Source organism: Dipodomys merriami, unplaced genomic scaffold (genome assembly GCF_024711535.1).
Source record: "Dipodomys merriami isolate MVZ:Mamm:240054 unplaced genomic scaffold, mDipMer1.0.p SCAF_78, whole genome shotgun sequence".
In the NCBI taxonomy this organism is placed as follows: Eukaryota; Metazoa; Chordata; class Mammalia; order Rodentia; family Heteromyidae; genus Dipodomys; species Dipodomys merriami.
Window position 1 is genome coordinate 1,675,414 of NW_027206379.1, and position 21,513 is coordinate 1,696,926.

The 21,513-nt window shown below is 46.3% G+C and overlaps 1 protein-coding gene across 2 annotated transcripts in view; it reads left to right on the forward strand.

The window, feature by feature from the left end:
• Positions 1–5,232: 5,232 nt before the first annotated feature.
• The window catches only part of LOC138818658 (lysine-specific demethylase 2A-like), a 110,637-nt gene continuing 94,356 nt past the window's right edge, over positions 5,233–21,513 (forward strand). The window contains exons 1-3 of one of the 2 annotated variants that reach the window (XM_070009635.1): positions 5,233–6,058; positions 7,188–7,312; positions 20,625–20,748. Coding sequence is in view for 1 of the 2 variants with exons in the window: in XM_070009634.1 (XP_069865735.1) it covers positions 7,271–7,312 (42 nt within the window). In the remaining variant the exon portion in view is untranslated. The remainder of the gene's footprint in view (positions 6,059–7,187; positions 7,313–20,624; positions 20,749–21,513) is intronic. The other variant, XM_070009634.1, reaches the window with a different exon arrangement.

Consider the following 21,513-nt stretch of genomic DNA (forward strand, 5'->3'; position numbering starts at 1 on the left):
AGCCAGAAGTGGTGCTGTGGCTCAAGTAGTAGAGCACTAGCCTTGAGCTGAAGAGCTCAGGGACAGCGCCCAGGCCCAGAGTTCAGGCCCATGACTGACCAAAAAAAAAAAAAAAATGGGAGACCAGAGCCCCCAAGAGTGGGGAGAAAAGAGACACTAGGAGCTAAAACAGGAAACAGAAGCTGTGTGTACATCAGTTTTTTGACTGTATGTAAATGTTCACATACAATGTGAAAACTCTAATTTACTTAATATTGAAGCATCTTTATTCAAAATTGTCTTGTCTGGGGGGTTGATGAGGATTGAACTTAAGGCCTAGTGGTCTTGCTTTGCTTTTTCTGCTCAAGGCTTGTGCTCTACCACTTGAGCCACATCTTCACTTAAGGCTTTTTACTGGTTAATGGAGAAAAGACTCATTGACTATTCTGTCCAAGCTAGCTTCAAACCATAATCCTTAGATCTTAGCCTCCTGAGTAGCTAGGATTACAGGTATGAGCCAACAATGCCTAATTTCAAAACTGTTCTTTAAACCAAGAGCTGTTGGCTCACGCCTATAATCCTAGCTACTCAGGAGGCTGAGATCTGAGGATCGCTGTTCAAAACCAGCCCGGGCAGGAAAGCCTGTGTGATTCTTATCTCTAATTAACCACCAGAAAACCAGAAGTGGCACTGTGGTGGCTCAAGTAGTAGAGCGTTAGCCTTGAGCTAAAGAGCTGAGGCCCAGAGTTCAAGCCCCACAACCAACCAACCAAACAAACAAGCAAACAAAAACTGTTCTTTAAATGGTGGTCACATAGAAAGTACACAATTGATTCCAGGTGCATGTGGCTCATGCATGTAATCCTAGCTACTCAGGAGGCTAATATCTGAGGATCATGGTTTGAAGCCAGACCTTGTCCAAGAGACTCTTATTTCCAATTAACCATCAACAAACAAACAAAAAGGACTGGGAAGGTGGCTCAGTGGTAGAGCACTTGCCTTGCATGGAGGCCCTGGGTTTGATTCCTCAGTACCACATAAGCAAAAAGAAAAAAGCTGGAAGTGGTGCTGTGGCTCAAATGGTAGAGCACTAACCTTGAGCTGAAGAGCTGAGGTACAGCGCCCAAGCCCAGAGTTCAAGGCCCCACGTCAGGACCCAAACAAACAAACAAACAAAAAAACAACCCTGCAAATGGAACTGTGGCTCCAAGTGGTAGAACATTAGCCTTGAGCAAAAAAGCTAAGTGCCTAGGACCTGAGTTCTAGCCCCATAAATGACTGTATGCAGTACTCTCAGATGCTCAGGAGGCTGAGGGCAACAAAGTAAGACACTAGCTCAAAAAACAAACACACACATATGTATAACTATTATATATATTATATATACATGCATACACACATACACACACATATATGTTAAGTTCTTTTTTTTTTTGCTAGACCGGGGACTTGAACTCAGGGCCTGGGCACTGCCTCTGACCTTCTTTTGCTTAAGGCTATCACTCTACCACTTGAGCCATAGCTCCACTTCTGACTCTTTCTGTTTATGTGATACTGAGAAATCGAATCCAGGGCTTCATGCATGCTAGGCAAACACTCTACCACTAAGCCACATTCCCAGCCCATTAGTCCAGTTCTTTAGCACATATCTGTGTATTTATATGATGTGTATATGCATCACATTTATGATACTATAAATACTAGTTATTATGTGCCAGACACTAAGCCTTAAGACATTATTCATTTCACTCTATAGATGAAAATCTGAGACTTCAAGGAGTTCATTAACATGGAGAAGCCAGAAGAGACAGAGTAGTAATTATAGTCACTGACTATGCTATGTCCTGCGAATCTTCAAGACCAGCTTCTCTGTTCAGGTTCAGACCTATACCATTGTGTTCCTCTTCAACTCTTAAAGAGAAATTGGAAATAGTTTAATTTAGTTAACCAGGCTACAGAGTTCTCTTTTCACTGCTAAAATCTCCCCTAACAAGTAGACAATCTGAACTTCAACAGTGAGCTTTTCTTGGGTATTGTCTTCAAAAAAGCAGAAATGGCTGGGCGCCAATGGCTCATGTCTGTAATCTTTGCTACTCAGGAGTCTGAGATCTGAGGACTGAGGTTCAATGCCAGCCAGGGCAGAAAAGTGCCCATGAGACTCTTTTCTCCAATGAACCACTCAAAAACCGGAAGTAGCACTGTGGCTCAAGTGGTAGAGCGCTAGCCTTGAGCAAAAAAGCTCAGGGAGAGCATCCAGGCCCTGGGTTCAAGCCCTATGACTGACTGGGAAAAAAAAAAAGCAGAGATCACTTTATACATTAGCAAGACACCACCTTATTTCAGCCACTGATGCTCTTCTCAATGTCTCTAAAGAGGGTTCTCCCCCGCCCTCTTCCTTCCCATATACCACTCTTACTCACTGTAGTTATGGTTGAAGCCATGTAGTTCTTAGTTCTAGTAGCCTTCTTAAGGCATCTCCCAAGCATCTCCTGAAAATGGTTCTTTTAGGGTAAAACAGTGAGCCCTACAGGTCTTTCCTTACCCATCAGAGCCATTGTGATTGTGGGGGTTATCACTAGCCATCTGCCTATGTCTAATTGCCCCCTGCACATCTGCTTTGGTATATTAACAAAGCCTGCCTGTGGAGAAGCCATTGCCCGTATGTTTAAATGCTCTTTTCTTCCTACTGCTGACTAGTTACAAATGGTTTTCAACTAGAAAAAAGCTAGATGCAATTTAAGAAATCTTGTTCTACTTGCAGTCCTCTTCGAAGTAAGTGCTATGGGCCTAAAACTTGTAGGAGGTCCTTGCATTTTTGCTGGAGGGGGTCTGAGCTTTAGGGAAAAAGGCAAGACAAAATCAAGGCAAAATGAAGTTACTGCTAGAGACCCCTCCTCTTTCTTCGCTCTCCCTCTTCTGTTCCCTGAGTAACAGGGAGAAAGGGGCAAGAAATAGAGCTGTAGGTTTTGCAAATAACAATGAGGCCCAATATTTACTACTCTGACAATGACAAAAATCTTTCTCTTCTTTTATACAAGTTATTGACTTTTTTTGGTAGTCACAGGGTGCCAAATTCCTTATGGCCGTTCCTAGCTCGTATTCTCAGTATAAATGGCTGACCAATGATTTTAAAGTATGTTTTAACATCGCGGGAAGATTGAAAAAGGCTTTAGATCGGATACATTTAGGTGACTCTCTTCTTCATTATCTGTAACACCTAAGTCTGGAAATGTTATCAAAATAATGATATTGCTGTGTCCGAATGCAGGGAACTGACTCTTCCCTCAGAGTAATTATGCAAGCTGTTTAACCTTACACTCCAGTTGTCAATCTTTAAAACAAAAACACAAAAAGTACTTTCACTTGTCTTGCTAAGGATGTTGTGGAACATTCCCAGAGTTTGCATGTAGAAAAATCCTCGTTCTGTAATAAATGCTCCGTTGGGTTTATGATAGAAAGCATCCCTATTTCATTGGTCTCTCACAAACGTCTTCCTAAAGGAGACGAAGGTGTCCGTAAGTTTCACCATGCCCTTCCTCGCTCCTTCAATCCTGATTCCCAGGAATTAAGGGCTTGATGATTTGGAAATAAACTCAGGGAGAAAGAAAGAAAGAAAGAAAGAAAGAAAGAAAGAAAGAAAGAAAGAAAGAAAGAAAGAAAGAAAGAAAGAAAGAAAAAAAGATCTGTTGTGCCTGCGCTCGGCCCGGGCCAACCCCGAGCCCCGGGCGACTCAGTGCCCAAGTCACCGTCCTTTGTGGGGTTTCTCATTTAAACGGGCCCCGGAGCACGAGATTGGCTGGGGGAACGGCCCCGATCAGGCTCGGGGCTCGGGCTGCTCGCATGGCACCGCCGCCTCCTCCGGCCCCGCTCCGTCGACGTCTGGAGCCCGCTGGCCCGTCGGGCGGCTGTCGAGCCGCCGGGGCCCGTCCGTGGGCAGGGCCGGCGCAGCTCGGGCCGCGGCTGCCCCGTCGCTGACCCTCGCGCAAAGCTGCGCGGACCGAGAGGAGACATCTTCCCGGCTGGGCCTCCCGCGCCCGCCGCGGCCCGGGGCGGCGGGGTCCGCCCGGGAGCTGGGGGGGAGGGCGGCCCCCGGACCCCACGGTGGGGGGGCGCCCCCGACCCGCCGGGGGCGGGGTCACGTCCCACCCGGGCCGCCGGGGGCACCGGCGCTGCGGAAACCTGAACGTGGCCGACAGCGGGGGCTTCCCGGGCCACCTCCCCGGGCGCCCGCGGCCCGCGGTGGGCGCGCCGGCCGCCGCCGCCCCCGGGCCGTCGCGGAGACGTCTCCCGCGCCCCGCAACCCGTGGACGCCCTTGTGGAGCGCCCCGAGCTCCCCTGGGGGAGCCGAGCCCTGGACAGACAGGCTACTCCTGGTTCCTGCCCCTTCGGAGCGGCGAGGAGTGGGTGAGGCGGGGCCGGGCTTCTGCACCGCGGAGCCCTCCGAGCCCCGGGCGGCCGGGCCCCGCGGCGGGGGCCCCCGCGGCCTGCCCCGGGATGGCGGGCAGGCCGGCCTCGGCCCACTGGCCGGCGCGCGAGGGACAACAGCCGGCAGAATGCGCCGGCGCCCCGCGCCTCCCTATTCCGTGCAGGCCCGAGTGGGACGCCGGGCTCGGGCGGCCTGGGCCCGGCGGGCCTGACCTCGGGGGACCCCGCTTTGAGACGGGCCGCGGGCGCCCGGCCCAGGCTGCTCGGCCTTCAGGGCCGTGTGACTGTAAAGGGCCACCTGGGGCGGAGGGGGGCCGGCGGGGAAGGGGAGCTGCTCCCCGGTGCTTGGAGGGGTGTTGTGCTTTGTGGGGGTCGGGGGTCACCGCCCTCCGGGGAGAGGTGGGGGGAGGGCGGCCGGCGCAGCTGGCCGGCGATGGGCGGGGTCACAGAGGCGAAGTGTGTGTTCAGGCGAGGCTGTGTGGGGGGAGGGAGCGCGCGGAGGAGGACAGCGCTCGGTGCGCAGGCGCGAGCAGTGGGCCAGGCCCGGGCCCTGGAAGGAGGCCGGCGGGGAGCGGGGGCGGGAGGGCGTGCGGGCTGACTCGAGGGGTGGGGGAGCCGGGAGCCGCGTCGGCGTCGCGGGCGATTCGAGGCCGACGCATCCGCGCGTGCGCGCGCCGGCGGTGTGTCCGCCTTAGAGGGGAGTGACGCGTGCGCGTTCACGTGCGCCCGGGAGAGCGGTAAGCAGCAAAGGGAGGCTGGAAGGAGGTGGGGGCGGGGGAAAGTGGAGAGGCGACGGGAGGAGGGGTGGAGGGCGGCGCCTGCGCAGTGCGCGGCGGAGAGCTGTGTGTATGTGAGAGTCTGACGGGTTCAAAATGGCGGCGGCTGTTTCGGCGGCTCCTCCTGTGTGAGGGAAACAACACCCCTCCCCGGCGGCGGCGGCGGCGGCGGCGGCTGCGGCTCGCAGAGCACCTTCCCAGCTCCCGGGCTTGTCGCCACTCTGCCTCCCCTGGGAAGGGGGCGCCCCGGGAGGAGGGACAAGGCCAGGGGGCCCACATCCCGGAGTCTTCCCTCTGCGACTGGGGAGTAGACGGGGGCTCGTCCCGCAGCGCGGAGCCCGGGCTGAAGGGGAGACGCGAGGGCAGCCCGGGCCCCCGGCCGGCGCGCCGCACCGCTCCCGCCCTCTCCGCCCCCCGGGGCGGGGGCCCGCGTTCCGGGGGGCCGGGCGGCGCGGGGAGCCTCGGCCCAGCCGGTCTCAGCTGATCGGCCGCCGCTCCCGGGCTCCGGAGGCGGCCGGCCCAGGGCTCCGCGAGGAAGGCGCTCCCGCGACTGTGTGACCCGGGGCTCGGGCCCCGGCCCCGGCTCGTGCCCGGACTGCCGACCGCCGGCCCGGGGGAGGCGGGGGCGCCCCGGGCTCGGCGCAGAGGGGTCGCGCTCCCCGCGCCTGACGCCTCCGACGCCGGATCTCCGAAGCCAGAAGGGGAGGTTTGATCCTGCAACTGTTTCCTCTCTTTTCTGGGTCGCTCTGACCCTTTCTGGATACTGGATTAACCCACGGAAAAAACAGAAGACGACGTGTGGGATTAAACAAAAATTTCCTCTGGTTTTGGAATCTTTTACTTCTCACTTGGACAAGAAGTCAAGAGCAAAATCCCCGGTGAGATTCCCCCCCCCCCCCCCCCCCCCGCCTTGGGAAGTTTGGTGCTCTGTGTTACCTGAAGACAATGTAAAGTTTCTATTTCTTCTTTGCGATGGGGGAACCGTAGATCGCTTGTTTTCCCCGTCCGGCCCGTGTGGCCCTTGCTCAGGGGGTGCAGACACAGGCTCCCTCGCGACCGTGGGTGAGGACTGGCTTCCTCCGGGAGGGCAGTGCCACGAACTGCAAACTGTGTCATCAGGTCCTCAGGTCTCCTAGCAGTTTTGAAAGGATGCCGTTAACGTGGCTGTAATGTAGTTACAAAAAGAAAAAAAAAACTGCATTCCCAATGGAAGCCATTATCTGAGAATATTTATAAAAAATGAAAATCCGTACTTGGTGATGTGGCTCGACTGTGACACTTTAGTTTTTGGAAAGAGTGCCGTTTACTCGTATTCATAGATCGAATCATTTCATTTTCTACTTTATCAAGCACAGACCATATTTTGGTCTCTTGATTTGCAACTCAAATTTGTTTCAGAGTTGTACACATCTAGTGTTGGGCTGGAGGGTAAGTCTAGGAGAGGAAGGTGATGATTGTGTACAGTCTCAGGGAGGGGTATGGGTAATTGTTTCCGAGTCTTCTTTTTTGTTTGTTTGTTTTTTTGGTATAGTTAAGTCTGCCCTTCTTTCCAACTTAGTTTCTAATCGATGGTGTGAGAACCAATTTGCTTAAGATCCGGATTAGTTCAGCTCATCTGGTCAGCTAGCTCTCTGGAGATACAAGTCCTAGAGTCTTCTTTTGGAAATTTAACTTAGAATTCAATTTATTTATTTTAATTTATTTATGTTTGGCTAATGAAGGGGAGCTTTGCTAATTTCGTGGGCAGAAATAAGTGGTATGGCCTGTCATAAGGAACAGAAACCCCAACATTTCCTTTTGCCTAGGCCTCCAGTGGTGTAATGTGGTTAATGTTGAACATGACAAGGAACTACTTGCCTAAGAGCAGAAAGATCCCAAACTTGTAAAAAAGGAACGTGATTTTTTTCTAGCCTCTAATTTAATACACATCTTAAATACTCCTTTCTATGAGAAGAAAGCCTAAGTTTGAGAAATGTTCTCATGTCTGCTCATATCATTATTCTCTAGTGTTGCAATCTGGTTCCTAAGGAGAAAGAGGAAGGCAGCCCTGGAGTGGTTTCATTACACTACTTTGCACAGAAGAGTAAGAGATGGAACCCGAAGAAGAAAGGATTCGTTACAGCCAGAGACTGGTTAGTATTCCCCCCTTCCCTTTTCTCTACTCTTAGTTTTAAAGTAGTTATTTTGTTTCCTCTTGTGAACTTAGTGTTGCTAAACTTTTCAGGTGGCTTTCTGTGTACCAGAGGAATGGGGAGGTAAGGGTTTGGTCAAGTAATTAGAGCCTTAATATTTCTTGTGTTGGGTAGAAACCAATGCAGATCAAATGGTTTTGTGCATTTAAAATGATAATGATTCCAAATTTACCATATTGATGTTATAATAAACTTAGTTGGATAAGTTATATTAGAATAGTAATAATAAGGATACAACTGGGTAGGGATAGTTGTATATAGTTTTTCAAGATAATGTGGTATCAGAATTAGTAATTTTTGAGCTGGGAGAAACTGGATTATTTTAACAAGTTAGCACTTTTGGTATGTTTGGAGGATTGTAGAGGGTATTGATTGAGGACATACAGAGTACTAGATGCTGCTAAGGTTCTGTATTTTGGAAAGAATATATGAGATATATTTTGTTGAAAGATATTTTACTTATTGGGAGGGGTAACTGTGTGTATGTAAATACTTTTAATTCCCAGACTTTTAGAACCTATTTTGTTTTCTGTAATCAGAGAACTTTATTAATCTTTTTTTTTTTTTTTTTTGGGGTTGGTTGTGGGGCCTGGGCGCTTGTCCCTCAGCTCTTCAGCTCAAGGCTAGCGCTCTACCATTTGAGCCACAACACCACTTCTGGCCTTCTCTGCTTATGTGGTACTGAGGAATCGAACCCAGGGCCTTGTGCATGGTGCATGCAACAGAAGCACTGTACCGCTGAGCCACCCTCCAGCCCCTTTATTAATCATTTTATCCTGTATTCATTTCAAATATTTGTGCTGGGGCACCAGTGGCTGATGCTTGTAATCCTAGCTATTCAGGAGGCTGAGATAAGAGGATTGCAGTTTAAAACCAGCTCAAGCAGAGAAGTCCCTGAAACTCTTTTTATCTCCAGTTAATCAGCAAAAAGCCAGAAGTAGGACTGTGGCTCTAGTGGTAGAGTGTTAGCCTTGAGGGGGGGGAGGGAACTAAGGGAAAGCATTTTGGCTCTGAGTTTAAGCCCAAGTACCAGCACAAAAATAAATTTATTAATAAATTATTTATTAATAAATTAATTTTAATTCATGTTTTTAGAGTGGGATATTAGGAAAGTCACTGAATTGTAGGTAGTATGTGGAATTTGATGAACTAAAAGGTCTATATAACTATAGAAATTTATGGTGGTTTTATTTTGTTCTGTTTTACACTGAATTTGGAAAAAACTTGGTTTTGAATACATTTTTCTGATGATCTTCCTTCTTTTAGAGAAAAGGTTCACTGTCTTTTTAAATTTTTTTTATTACAAACAAAATTTTTTTTTGGGGGGGGCCCTGGTCTCTGGGTTTGAACTTGGCCTGGTGCTGTCCCTAAGCTTCTTTTTCTAAAGGCTAGTGCTCTACAACTTGAACCACAGCTCTACTTCCAGCTTTTTTGGTAGTTTATTGGAGATAAGACTCCCATGGACGTTCTTGCCCTGGCTAGCTTTGAACCTTGAACTGCAATTCATGATCTTCAGATCTCAGCCTACTGAGTACCAAATATTGCAGACGTGAGCCACTGGCACCAGGCAGCTTTTCTTTTTTGATGTGATTGTTAAAAAGGTTTGGCATATATTAGCATGTGCATACAGCAAGTATATAGTTTGGTGGGCCTTATTCAGAGATTGCCTTTTGTTCCTTATCTATGTGTTAATTTTTTTTTTTTTTTTTGCCAGTCCTGGGGCTTGAACTCAAGGCCTGGGCAATGTCCCTGAGCTTCTTTTGCTCAAGGCTAGCACTCTACCACTTGAGCCACAGCACCACTTCCAGCTTTTTCTGTTTATGTGGTTCTGAGGAATTGAACCCAGGGCTTCATGAACACTAGGCAAGCACTGTACCACTGGGCTTGGCTACATTCTCAGCCCCTATGTGTTGTTTTTGTAATTCTTTTTTAAATGTTAGCTTTTTCACTCAAGGCTGGGACACTTCCACTTGAGCCACAGCTTTGCTTCCAGCTTTTTGATGGTTAATTGGAAATAAGAATCTCACAGACTTTCCTGCTAGGATTGGCTTTGAGCTGTGATCCTCAGTCCTTAGTTTCCATATTAGGATTACAGGTGTGAGCCACCAGTGCCTGCCTCTTTTCTTCTTCTTCTTTTTCTTTTTGTCAGTCCTTGTGCTTGAACTCAGGGCCTGGACATTGTCCCTGAGCTTTTTTTGCTTAAGGCTGGATCTCTATCACTTTGAGCCACAGATCCACTTGCGGTTTTCAGGTGGTTAATTGGAGATTAGAGTCTCCTGTGGAACTTTTCTTCTCAGGCTGGCTTTGAACTTTGATCCTCAGATCTCAGCTAGGAATACAGGCTTGAGCCACTGTTGCCCGGCTGGCCCTTGAACTTTCACTCAGCTTTTTCACTCAAGGCTGGCACATCTATCACTTGAGCCACATCTCTAGGTCTTGTCTTTCTGCTGGTTCATTGGAGATAACAGCCTTGTAGATTTGTCTGCCCAGGATGACTTTGAACTTGGAGTCTCAATTTTGGTCTTCTAAGTATCTAGGATTGTAAGTGTGAGCTATTGATGCCTGGCTTGACATTTCTTGAATTAAACTTTTATTTGGTAACAGAAAAGAGACAGTGCTGCAGAACTCCCTTCTGAGGTAGTTTTTGCTACATGAAATTCATTTTTATCATGTCAAGTGTATAGACTTAGAATCGTTGAACTGTTTGATAGATATTTGAAGAAACTTGAAATAGCCTTTCTTTTTTTTTTGCGGGGGGGGGGTCCCGTCATGGGGCCTGAACTCTGGGCCTGGGCGCTGTCCCTCAGCTCTTCAGCTCAAGGCTAGCACTCTACCACTTGAGCCACAGTGCCACTTCCGGCTTTTTTCTTTTTGCTTATGTGGTGCTGAGGAATTGAACCCAGGGCCTCATGCATGCAAGGCAAGCGCTCTACCACTGAGCCACCTTCCCAGCCCCAAAATACAGTCTTTAAAGGAAGAGCCTTTCAGCAAGCATCTTTTGTTTTTAATAGGGGTCACTTTATGAATTTGCATGTCATCCTTGCTGAGGGGTAATGCTCATCTTTTGTGTATTGTGTATTGTCCAAATCTTCCTTTTTTTTTTTTTTGCCAGACCTGGGGCTTGAACTTAGGGTTTGGACACTGTCTCCGAGCTGCTTTTGCTCAAAGCTAGCACTGAACCTACCACTTGAACCACAGTGCCACTTCTGGCTTTTTCTGCTTATGTGGTGCTGAGGAATTGAACCCAGGACTTTATGTGTGCTAGGCAAGCACTCTATCACTAAGCCACATTCCCAGCCCAAAGTTCACTTTTTTTTTTTTTTTGCCAGTCCTGGAGCTTGAACTGGGCCTGGACGCTGTCCCTGAACTCTTCAGTTCTAGGCTAGTGCTCTACCACTTTGAGCCATGGTGCCACTTCCGGTTTTCTGGTGGTTAATTGGAGATAAGAGTCTCGTGGACTTTCCTGCCTGAGCTGGCTTTGAATCGTGGTCCTCAGATCTCAGCCTCCTGAGTAGGTAGGATTATAGACGGGAGCCACCAGCACCCAGCTTGTAATTCACTTTTTTTTTTGGGGGGGGGGTCTGGTCGTGGGGCCTGAACTGTGATCCTGAGTGCTGTCCCTCAGCTCTTCAGCTCAGGGCTAGCGCTCTACCACTTGAGCCACAGCGCCACTTCTGGCTTTTTTCTTTTTGATTATGTGGTGCTGAGGAATCGAACCCAGAGCCTCAGGCATACAAGGCAAGTGCTCTACCACTGAGCCACCTTCCCAGCTCTGTAATTCACTTTTTTATATGCTTACATACTCTGCTTTTAATAGTGAGATGGAGTCTCAGACTTTTCTGCTTTAGCTGGTCTGGAGCCAGGATCCTCCCTATATCAGCCTTCTGCATAGTTGGAATGACAGGTTGCATTGCAATTAGGTATTGATTGAGAAGGGGATCTGGAGTGTATGCCCTAGTGGGCCTCCAACCTTGATTTCCCCCCATCTCAGATTCTCAAGTAACTAAGATCACACTTCTGAATCTCCAGTGCTTGGCCTTTCTTTTATTTAAAGTAATTTCTACCTGTTGCACACATTCACCTTTTCCTTATCTAGCATATTTTGTTCTTTTGGTTAATGTGCTGTTGTTGGACTGTTGTGGAAAAGGGTACATCAAATATTTTGGTGGAGCTTTCTTAGAATTTTGAGTAATAATTTTGAAGTTTTTGGTGATTTGTGTCTTCTAAGATTGCATTTAAAGCTGTATTTTAAGTGTAAATTCCTTCTATAACAAAACTTTTGGTAGGAGAGTGTGTTACAGCTTATTTGACTGCCAGTGTCTCTATATAGTCTCTGTGTAGTGAGTGCTTATATTACAGAATTTTTTGTTGTTGGTTGTAGGGCTTGGACTCAGGGCCTGGGTGCTGTCCCTGAGCTTTTTTTTTTCCTTCTTTTTTCTGGGGGGTCCGGTCGTGGGGCCTGAACTCTGGGCCTAGGCCCTGTCCCTCAGCTCTTCAGCTCAAGGCAAGTGCTCTACTGCTTGAGCCACAGCGCCACTTCTGGTTTTCTGAGTGGTTTATTGGAGATTGGAGTCTCACTTTCCTGCCTGGACTGGCTGGCTTTGAACCTGTCCTCGGATCTCAGCCTCCTGAGTAGCTAGGATTACAGGCATGAGCCACCAGCGCCCAGCTTAATTTAGGTTTTATTTGTGGAGTTTTAAAAGTCACACAGTCTGGGCTGAGCATCAGTAGCTCACAACTGTAATCCTAACTACTCAGGAGGCTGAAGTCTGAAGATCATGGTTTGAAGCCAGCATAGGCAGGAAAATCCTGAGACCTTTATCTCCAACTAATCACTAAAACACTGTAAGTGGAGCTATGGTGGTTCAAGTGGTAGAATAGACTTGAGCAAAAAAAGCTCATGGATAGTACCCAGGCCCTGATTTCAAGCAACGGTACCAACACAAAAGTAAATTAAAAAAAAATACACAAAGGTAGGTGAAGAACTTCCATTAAATGAAAATACTGAGCAACTTTTCTTTTTCTTATTCTTTTTGGTGACAGTCCTAGGATTTGACTTTAGGTCCTGGGCATTGTTCCTGAGCTTTCGTGTTCAAGGCTAGTGCTCTACCACTTTGAGTTGCAGCTCCATTTCTGGCTATTTATTTATTTATTTATTTATTTATTTATTTTTTTAGTTGTTGCAGGTTTTTATTAGCATACATTTCTGGTACACAGGGTATGTTGTAACATTTCCACACAACTATACAATGTACTTCAGTCTGACTTTTCTTCTTCTGTTCATTTCCTTTACCTTCTCCCCTGACTTGCCTTTTTTTTTTGGGTCCGGCCATGGACCTTAACTCTGGGCCTGGGTGCTGTCCCTCAGCTTTTCAGCTCAAGGCTAGCGCTCTACCACTTGAGCCACAGCGCCACTTCTGGCTTTCATTTCTGGCTATTTAGTAGTTAATTGGAGATAAGGGTTCCATGGCCATCTTGATCCTCAGATCTCAGCCTCTTGAGTAGCTAGGATTACAGGCATGATCCACTGACGCTTGGCTTATAGGCTCATTTTTATATTAGTTAACTCTGTATATGTATGTGTACATATTTAACATCGTGTGATTTTTTTTTCCCCTTCCTTCGTGCTAGGTTCAAATACACGCTTATGCATGCTAGACAAATGGTTTACCACTGAGTTGAATGGTTAGCCCCATTGTGTGTGTCTGCAATGTATAGAAATAATCTTGTGGTTATTTTTTTTGTTGTGTTGTTGTGGGGCTTGAACTCAGGGGCTAGGCACTTTTGTTCAAGGCTAGCACTCTACCACTTTGAGCCACAGCTCCACTTCTGGTTTTCGGGTGGTTAATTGGAGAGAAGGTTCTCACAGTTTTTTCTTTTTTCTTTTTTTTTTGGGTCCGGTCATGGGCCCTGAACCTTGGGTCTGGGCGCTGTCCCTCAGCTCTTCAGCTCAAGGCTAGCACTCTACCACTTGAGCCAAAGCGCCACTTCCGGCTTTTTTCTTTTTATTTATGTGGTGCTGAGGAATCGAAACCAGGGCCTCATGCATGCAAGGCAAGCGCTCTACCACTGAGCCACCTTCCCAGCCCCATCTCACGGTTTTTTCTGTCTAGACTGGCTCTGAACCATGATCCTCAGATCCTCAGATCCTCCTGAGTAGCTAGAATTACAGGTGTGAGCCACCTGTACTGGACCAATTTTATTTTATTTTTTTTTACCTTTGAAGGGGGTGTGGATGTATGGATGGGTAGATGGATGGTTGGATGGATAGATGGATATATTTAGGGCATAAACTCTACTTTCTTGAACTAGAATGATTATTTTGTACTGTTGGAGTTGAACAGCTAGGAGATAACAAAGTGAGTATACTCTTCGATTTGCTTAAATGAACACTTAGAGTTTTTTGTTTTGTTTTCTGCTCGTAGTAGGGCTTGAACTCAGAGCTTGGGTGTTATCCTTTGGCTTTTTCATTCAAGGTTGGCACTTTGTCACTTGAGCCATATCTTCTCTTCCAACTTTCCTTAGGGATAAGAGAATTATCCTTATATATATATTTTTTTTTTTTTGGGGGGGTCCGGTCGTGGGGCCTGAACTCTGGGCCTGGGCGCTGTTCCTCAGCTCTTCAGCTCAAGGCTAGCACTCTACCACTTGAGCCATAGCACCACTTCTGGCTTTTGTCTTTTTGCTTATGTGTTGCTGGGGAATCGAACCCAGGGCCTCAGGCATGCAAGGCAAGTGCTCTACCACTGAGCCACCTTCCCAGCCCATATAATTTTTTTAATTGTCTAGAAAAGCCAAAAATTAAATAACATGAGTCAAAAGTCAGTGTGTAGACTAGCCGCCTTTGGCTCATGCATATAATCCTAGCTACTTGGGAGGCAGATGGCTATTAGGAGGATTGAAGTTCTAACCCAGCCCTGGCATGTACATGAGACTCATCAATTAATAGTGGGGTATAGTGATATACACTTGACATCCTAGCTACATGAGACTGAGATCAGGAAGTTCAGAGTTCCAGGCCAGTCTAAGCATAAGTTTGATACCCTATCTCAATTAGTTGCTGGTTAAGGTGGTATAGCCTTTCATCGTAGCTACATGGAAAGTGTAAATAGGTGGACCTTTTATAAGAGATTACTAAAAAAAGTAAGAATGAGCTGAAGGCATAGGTTAAGAGGTAAGAGCATCTGTCTAGCAAACATTAGGTCCTGAGTTCAAACCCATAGACCACCACCACCAAAAAAAAAGTTAATACATGAGATTTATAGTGATGCAGTGCAGTGACCCTTGAAGTGTGTGTGTGTGTGTGTGCGCGCGCGTGCCTGCGTGCGTGCGTGCGCACATGTGTACCTACCATTATTGAGATTTGAACCTCAAGGCCTGGGTGCTGTCCTTTGGTAGTTAATTGGAGATAAGAAGTTCATAGATGGGGCTAGGAAGGTGGCTTAGTGGTAGAGTGCTTGCTTGCCTTGCATGCATGAGGCCCTGGGTTCAATTCCTCAGCACCACATAAGCTGAAAAAGCCAGAAGCGGGGCTGACACTCAAGTGGTAGAGCACTAGCCTTGGGCTGAAGAGCTGAGGGACAGCGCCCAGGCCCAGAGTTCAGGCCCCACAGCTGACAAAGCAAAACAAAACAAAACAAAAAGAAGTTCATAGACTTTTCTGTCTAGGTTGTCAAATATTTTTGTTGTTGTTGTTGTTGTTGGTTTTGGGGCTTGAACTCAGCCTGGTGCTATCTCTAAACTTCTTTGCTCAAGGCTAGTTCTCTACCACTTTGAATCACAGCACCACTTCCAGTTTCTGGTGGTTAATTGGAGATAAGAGTCTTGTGTACTTTCCTGCCCAGGATAGCTTCAAATCACAATCCTCAGATCTTAGCCTCCTCTGAGAAGCTAGGGTTACAGGCATGAGCTACCAATGCCTGAATGACCTTCAGGTTTTTTTTTTTTTTGAGTCCGGTCGTGGGGCCTGTACTCTGGGCCTGGGCGATGTCCCTCAGCTCTTCAGCTCAAGGCTAGTGCTCTACCACTTGAGCCACAGCAAGACTTCCGGCTTTTTCTTTTTGCTTATGTGGTGCTGAGGAATCGAACCCAGGTTCTCATGCATACAAGGCAAGCGTTCTACCACTGAGCCACCTTCCCAGCCCCTGACCTTCAGGTTTTACTTGGAACTATTTTTGTTTTTATTGGAAAGATGACCTTTGTTACATATGTGAATATCAACTATAGTATCCGTCTCTAACCTGTGTAGCAAGTTGCACATATATATTTATGTTTAGTATGGAAAAAGATTCCCTAGCTCCTTCTAGTGAATTTAGCTCCTGCCAATGGTAATTGTAGAAACAAATGAAAATGCAAATCAGTGTGAAAGTAAATACAATATACTTAAGAGTAAAATTATGTAGCCTGAGTGCTTTTTCTTGATTTTACCTAAATTTCATCTATTATCTGGGCAGTGGTAGTGGTAAAGTGTTGATATACTTGAGAATTCATTTTGCTTATCAATCTTGATGAGATTAAGAATTTTTTCTTAACACCCTATTGGATGTCCAATTCTGCTAATAGGAGTTGCATATGATTCTCTGTAAAACTATCTCAGCACTGTTAATCTTCATTAGGGGCTAGTTGAATGCAGTCATAGTGATATTCCCATCTCTCCTTGGGTTATCCTTAAAATTGTTGTTTTCAGATTCAGCAGCTTTCAGATTATCCTTTTTTTTTCTTTTTCTTTTTTGACAATCATGGGGCGTGAGCTCTGGGCACTGTTCCTATGCTCTTCAGCTCAAGGCCAGTGCTCTATCACTTGAGCCACAGTGCCACTTCTGGTTTTTTTGTGGTTTATTGGAGATAAAAGTCTCACGAACTTTCCTGCCTGTGCTGGCTTTGAACCGTGATCCTCAGATCTCAACCACCTGAGTAGCTAGGATTACAGGTGTGAGCCACTGGCACCCCACAGATTATCCTTTCTTATAAATGCTTTCACTTTGCTCTTGTCTGATATCTTTGTCACTGAGAATAGGCTAGACAAAATGGAGTACTGAAGTCTTTTTCTTTAAAATGAGAGTATCTTAACAATTAGAAAAAAATTCACTTGCTTATTCATAATTATTTCATGGATTTTGTCTGTTAGAGGAGTACACTATTGTGATTGTTACAGCTTCCTTCCTGATACAGGAGAAACTTGTTGCTCATTCTTTTTTCTTTTCTTTTTTTTTGCCAGTCATGGGGCTTAAACTTCTGGGCCTGGGTACCATTCCTGAGCTCAAGGCTGGTGCTCCACCACTTTGAGCCACAGCGCCACTTTTGGTTTTCTGGTGGTTTTTAAAATTTATTTTTACTTTTTTGGTCAGTCATGGGGCTTGATATCTGGGCCTGGGTGGTCAAGAGGCTTGAACTCTGGGCCTGGGTGCTGTCTCTCTCAGCTCTTCAGCTCAAGGCCAGCGTTCTACCACTTGAGCCATAGCACCACTTCCACCCTTTTCTGCTTATGTGGCGCTGAGGAATCAAACCCAGGGCCTCATGCATGTGAGGCAAGCACTCTACCACTGAGCCACCTTCCCAGCCTTATCTGGTGGTTAATTGGAGATCAAGAGTCTCATGGACTTTCCTACCTAGGCTGGCTTTGAATTGTGATCCTCAAATCTTAGCCTTCTGACTAGCTAGGATTATAGGTGTGAGCCACCGGGCACCCAGCTTGTTGCTCTTTTTTTTTTTTTTTTGGTCCTGGGGCTTGAACTCGGCTTGGGTGCTGTCCCTGAGCTCTTCAGCTCAAGGCGAGCGCTCTACCACTTGAGCTACAGCGCCACTTCCGGTTTTCTGGTGGTTTATTGGAGATAAGAGTTTCATGGACTTTCCTGCCCGGGCTGGTTTTGAACCATGATCCTCAGATCTCAACCTCCTGAGTAGCTAGGATTACAGGCGTGAGCCACCGGTGCTCCACTTGTTGCTCATTTTTGTGTGGCTCCAAATGCAGTGGAGAGAACTAATTATTCTTATACATTAAGCTATATTTTGGGCACCCAGCAAAAGGACTATATTTAAGCCCTATCACTTTCTCTTGTTTTATTTTTCTGAGTGCTAATTGCTACTGCATTTATGCTTGTTTGGTATAGCCTTCCATTAGTGTAAACTTTGTGAGAGGATGTTTTGTACATGCTACATACATACTGAGTACCTCCAACAGCAAATGGGGTCTGTAAGTACTTGTAGAAATCATTGAAATCTGTGATACATATAATTTTCTTTTTCTTTTAGTTTTATTTTTATTGGTTGTGGGGCTTGAATTCTGGGCCTGGGCACTATCTCAGCTCTTCGGCTCAAGGTGAGCACTCCACCACTTGAGCCACAGGGCCACTTCCAGTTTTCTGAGTGGTTTACTGGAGACAAGAGTCTCACAGTTTCCTGCCAGGGCTGGCTTTGAACCAAGATCCTCAGATCTCAGCCTCCTGAGTAGCTAGGATTACAGGTATGAGCCACTGATGCTTGGCTATATTTTTCTTTTTAAAAGACATTTAAAATACTTAGGATCTTGTTATTTAATACAGACTGGCCTCAAGCTCATATTCTTCCTGTCTTAACCTACCAAGTGCTGGTATTACAGATGAATACCACCCTGCCCATGTACAAATTTTCTTGAGTGCTAGGCCACAAAAATGCAGGAGAGGTTAGTATACATGGGTAAGCAAGATATCTAAGTACTGAGTTTTGTAGACTAGGTAAGAACTAGAAGGCATAAGGTATAACAAAAATGTAATGTTTAACAAATGTGTCAGATAAACACCTTTATGGTATTTGGGCCATTAGCACAAATAAGAGAATATTTGGTTGAGTTTAAAAGTAGAGCCTGGGGCTAGGAATGAGGCTTAGTGGTAGAATGCTTGCCTTGAATTCACGAATCCCTGGGTTCGATTCCTGAGTACCACATAAACAGAAAACGCAGGAAGTGGCTCTGTGGCTCAAGTGGTAGAAGGTTAGCTTTGAGCTAAAGAAACTTAGGACAGGGGCTGGAAAGGTGGCTCAGTGGTAGAGCGCTTGCCTTGCATGCCTGAGGCCCTGGGTTCGATTCCTCAGCACCATATAAGCAAAAAGAAAAAAGCTGGAAGTGGTAGAGTTCAGGGCCCACGACCAGACCCAAAAAGAAGAAAAAAAAAAAAGAAGAAGCTTAGGACAATTCCCACGCCCTGAGTTTAAGCCACAGGACTGGCATACACACACACACACACACATACATACATGTAGAGCCTGAAACGGGGCACCAGTGGTTCATGCCTGTAATCCTAGCTGCTCTGGAGGCTAAGATCTCAGGATCATGGTTCGAAGCCAGCCCCAGTCTGGGCAGAAAAGTCCTCTTGAGATGCTCATCTCTAATTAAGCACTCAAAAATGGGAAGTGGAGCTGTGGCTCAAAGTCTAAAAGAACTCGCTTTGAGCAACAGAGCTCAGGAACAGGGCCCAGGGCCGGAGTTTAGGCCCCAGGACTGACCAAAAAGAAAAAAAATGGAGCGCCTGAATTTTAAGTTCTCCTGAGATAAACCTTCTACATCAAGGTTTTTGCTGATCTTTAGACAGCCTTAAATCTGTAACATAATGGATTGTGTTTGTATTAGAAATTCTTAGGGACTGGGAAGGTGGCTCCATTCCTCAGCACCACATAAGCAGAAAAAGCCAGAAGTGGCGTCATGGCTCAAGCGGTAGAGCACTAGCCTTGTGTTAAAGAGCTGAGGGTCAGCGCCTAGGCTTCACTACCAACCAAAAACAAAAACAACAATAAAATTCTTAGTTCTGGCCAGTAGTTAGTATTTGATATGTTTACAGTATGTCATGCAGGGGGCACATACATGTCCTTTTTATTTTTGCCAGTCCTGGGGCTTGATCTCAGGGCCTAGGCACTGTTCCTGAGCATTTTTTTTGCAATTTTTTTTTTTTTTTTTTTTTTTGCTTATGTGGTGCTGAGGAATTGAACCCAGGGCCTCAGGCATGCAAGGCAAGCCCTCTACCACTGAGCCACCTTCCCAGCCCTGTTCCTGAGCATTTTTGAGCTCAAGACAAGTGCTGTACCACTTGAGCCATAGCAATACTCTTGACTTTTTCTGAGTTAATTTGTTGGAGATAGGAGACTCATGGACTTTCCTGCCTGGGCTGGTTTCAAACTGTGAGCGTCACATCTTTAGCCTCCTGAGTAGCTAGGATTACAGGTGTGAGCTACCAGTACACGGCTCATATTCCCTTTTTTTTTTTTTTTTGATTGGTTGTGGGGCTTGAACTCATGGCCTTGGTGATGTTCCCAAGCTCTTTTTTTTTTTTTTTTCTTTGGGTCCGGTAATGGGGCCTGAACTCTGGGCCTGGGCGCTGTCCCTCAGCCCTTCAGCTCAAGGCTAGTGCTCTACCACTTGAGCCACAGCGCCACTTCTGGCTTTTTTCTTTTTGCTTATGTGGTGCTGAGGAATGGAACCCAGGGCCTCATGAGTGCAAGGCAAGCGCTCTACCACTGAGCCACCTTCCCAGCCCCCTTCCAAGCACTTTTTTGCTCAAGGCCAGTGCTCTACCACTTTGAGCCGAAGATCCACTTCCAGTTTTCTGGTGATTAATTGGAGATGAGTCCCAAGGACTTTCTTACCCAGGCTGGCTTTTTTTCAGGCTGGCTTTTTTTTTTTTTTTTGGTCGGTTGAACTCTGGGGCTTGAACTCTGGGCCTGTGGGCTGTCCCTCAGCTCTTCAGCTCAAGGCTAGCGCTCTACCACTTGAGCTACAGAGACACTTTCGGTTTTCTGGTAGTTTATTGGAGATAAGAGTTTCACGGACTTTCCTGCCCTGGCTGGCTTTGAACCTCGACCCTCAGATCTCAGCCTCCTGAGTACCTAGGATTACAGGTGTGAGCCACTGACGCCTGGCCCAGGCTGGTTTTGAAGCTGCAGATCCTCAGGTTTCAGCCTCCTGAATAGATAGGATTGCAGGTGTGAACCACTGTCTTTGAGACACAGTATCACTATGAGTTCAAGCAAGTCTTGAACTTGTGGTTTGAGGCTACATCTAAAATTTCTTCCTTAACAACTGTGTTATAAACATCTAAACATATAAATCTAGTTATAAATATTTGATAGCCAGTGTTAGACTTTGTTTAAAATAAACTGGCACATTAAAAAATAACTTTGAGCTTACTATACTTAACCTATTAAAATTATAGTGTTGCACAGTTTGTGTGTATGTTTTTAACTTATGCATGACACTCATATCCTTGTTTTCTGTTTTAAATTTTAGGTTCTTGGGGGTTTTCTCTGTCTATGAGTATTTGGTAAAAACTTAAACTTCCTAAAGATAAAAGGCAGCAAATAGTGACCAAACGAATGGTTTTGGCAAATACAGTGGTGAAGGCCTCCTGCAGGTAGGTAGAGAGGAGGAGGGAAGTGGGTTTCCTTTCAAGTTGTAAAGACAACAGTATAAGCATTACTATGGTTTGTATAAAGTCTGCATCATATGGGTATTAGAATGGTAGGACTAAAATAGGAGGTGTATTTTGGGAGGCACTGATAATGATGTCAGAATACACTTTATGTATGCATGTGCTGGTACTGGGGCTAGAACAGAAGCCCTGGGCACAGATCTGAATTCAAGGCTAGCTCTCTACCACTTGAGCCATAACTCCATTTCTGGGTTTTTGGAGGTTAATTGGAGACAAGATTCTCACAGACTTTCCTGCTTTGACTAGCTTTGAAATGAAATCCTTAAATTTTAGCTTCCTAAGTAGTTGCTAGAATTACAGATGTGAGCCACCAGCTTCCACCTCTGGAAATAACTTTTTTTTTTTTTTTTGTAGGTTATGGAGTTTAAACTCTTGGCTTGGGCATTGTCCCTAAGCTCTTTTGCTCAAAGATAGTGCTCAATCACTTTGAGCCATAGCATCACTTCGAGTTTTATGGTGATTCATTGGAGATAAGAGTCTCATATATTTTCCTGCCCAGGTTGGCTTTGAACTATGATCTTCAGATCTCAGCCTCCTGAGCAGCTAGGATTGTAAGCTTGAGACACCAGCTCTACCTAGAAGAGTCTTTTGAAGGTTAAAATGTTATTTCCAAGCCAGGAGCTGGTGGCTCAAGCTACTCAGGAGGTTGAGATCTGAGGATCACAGTTCAAAGCCACATGGGACAGT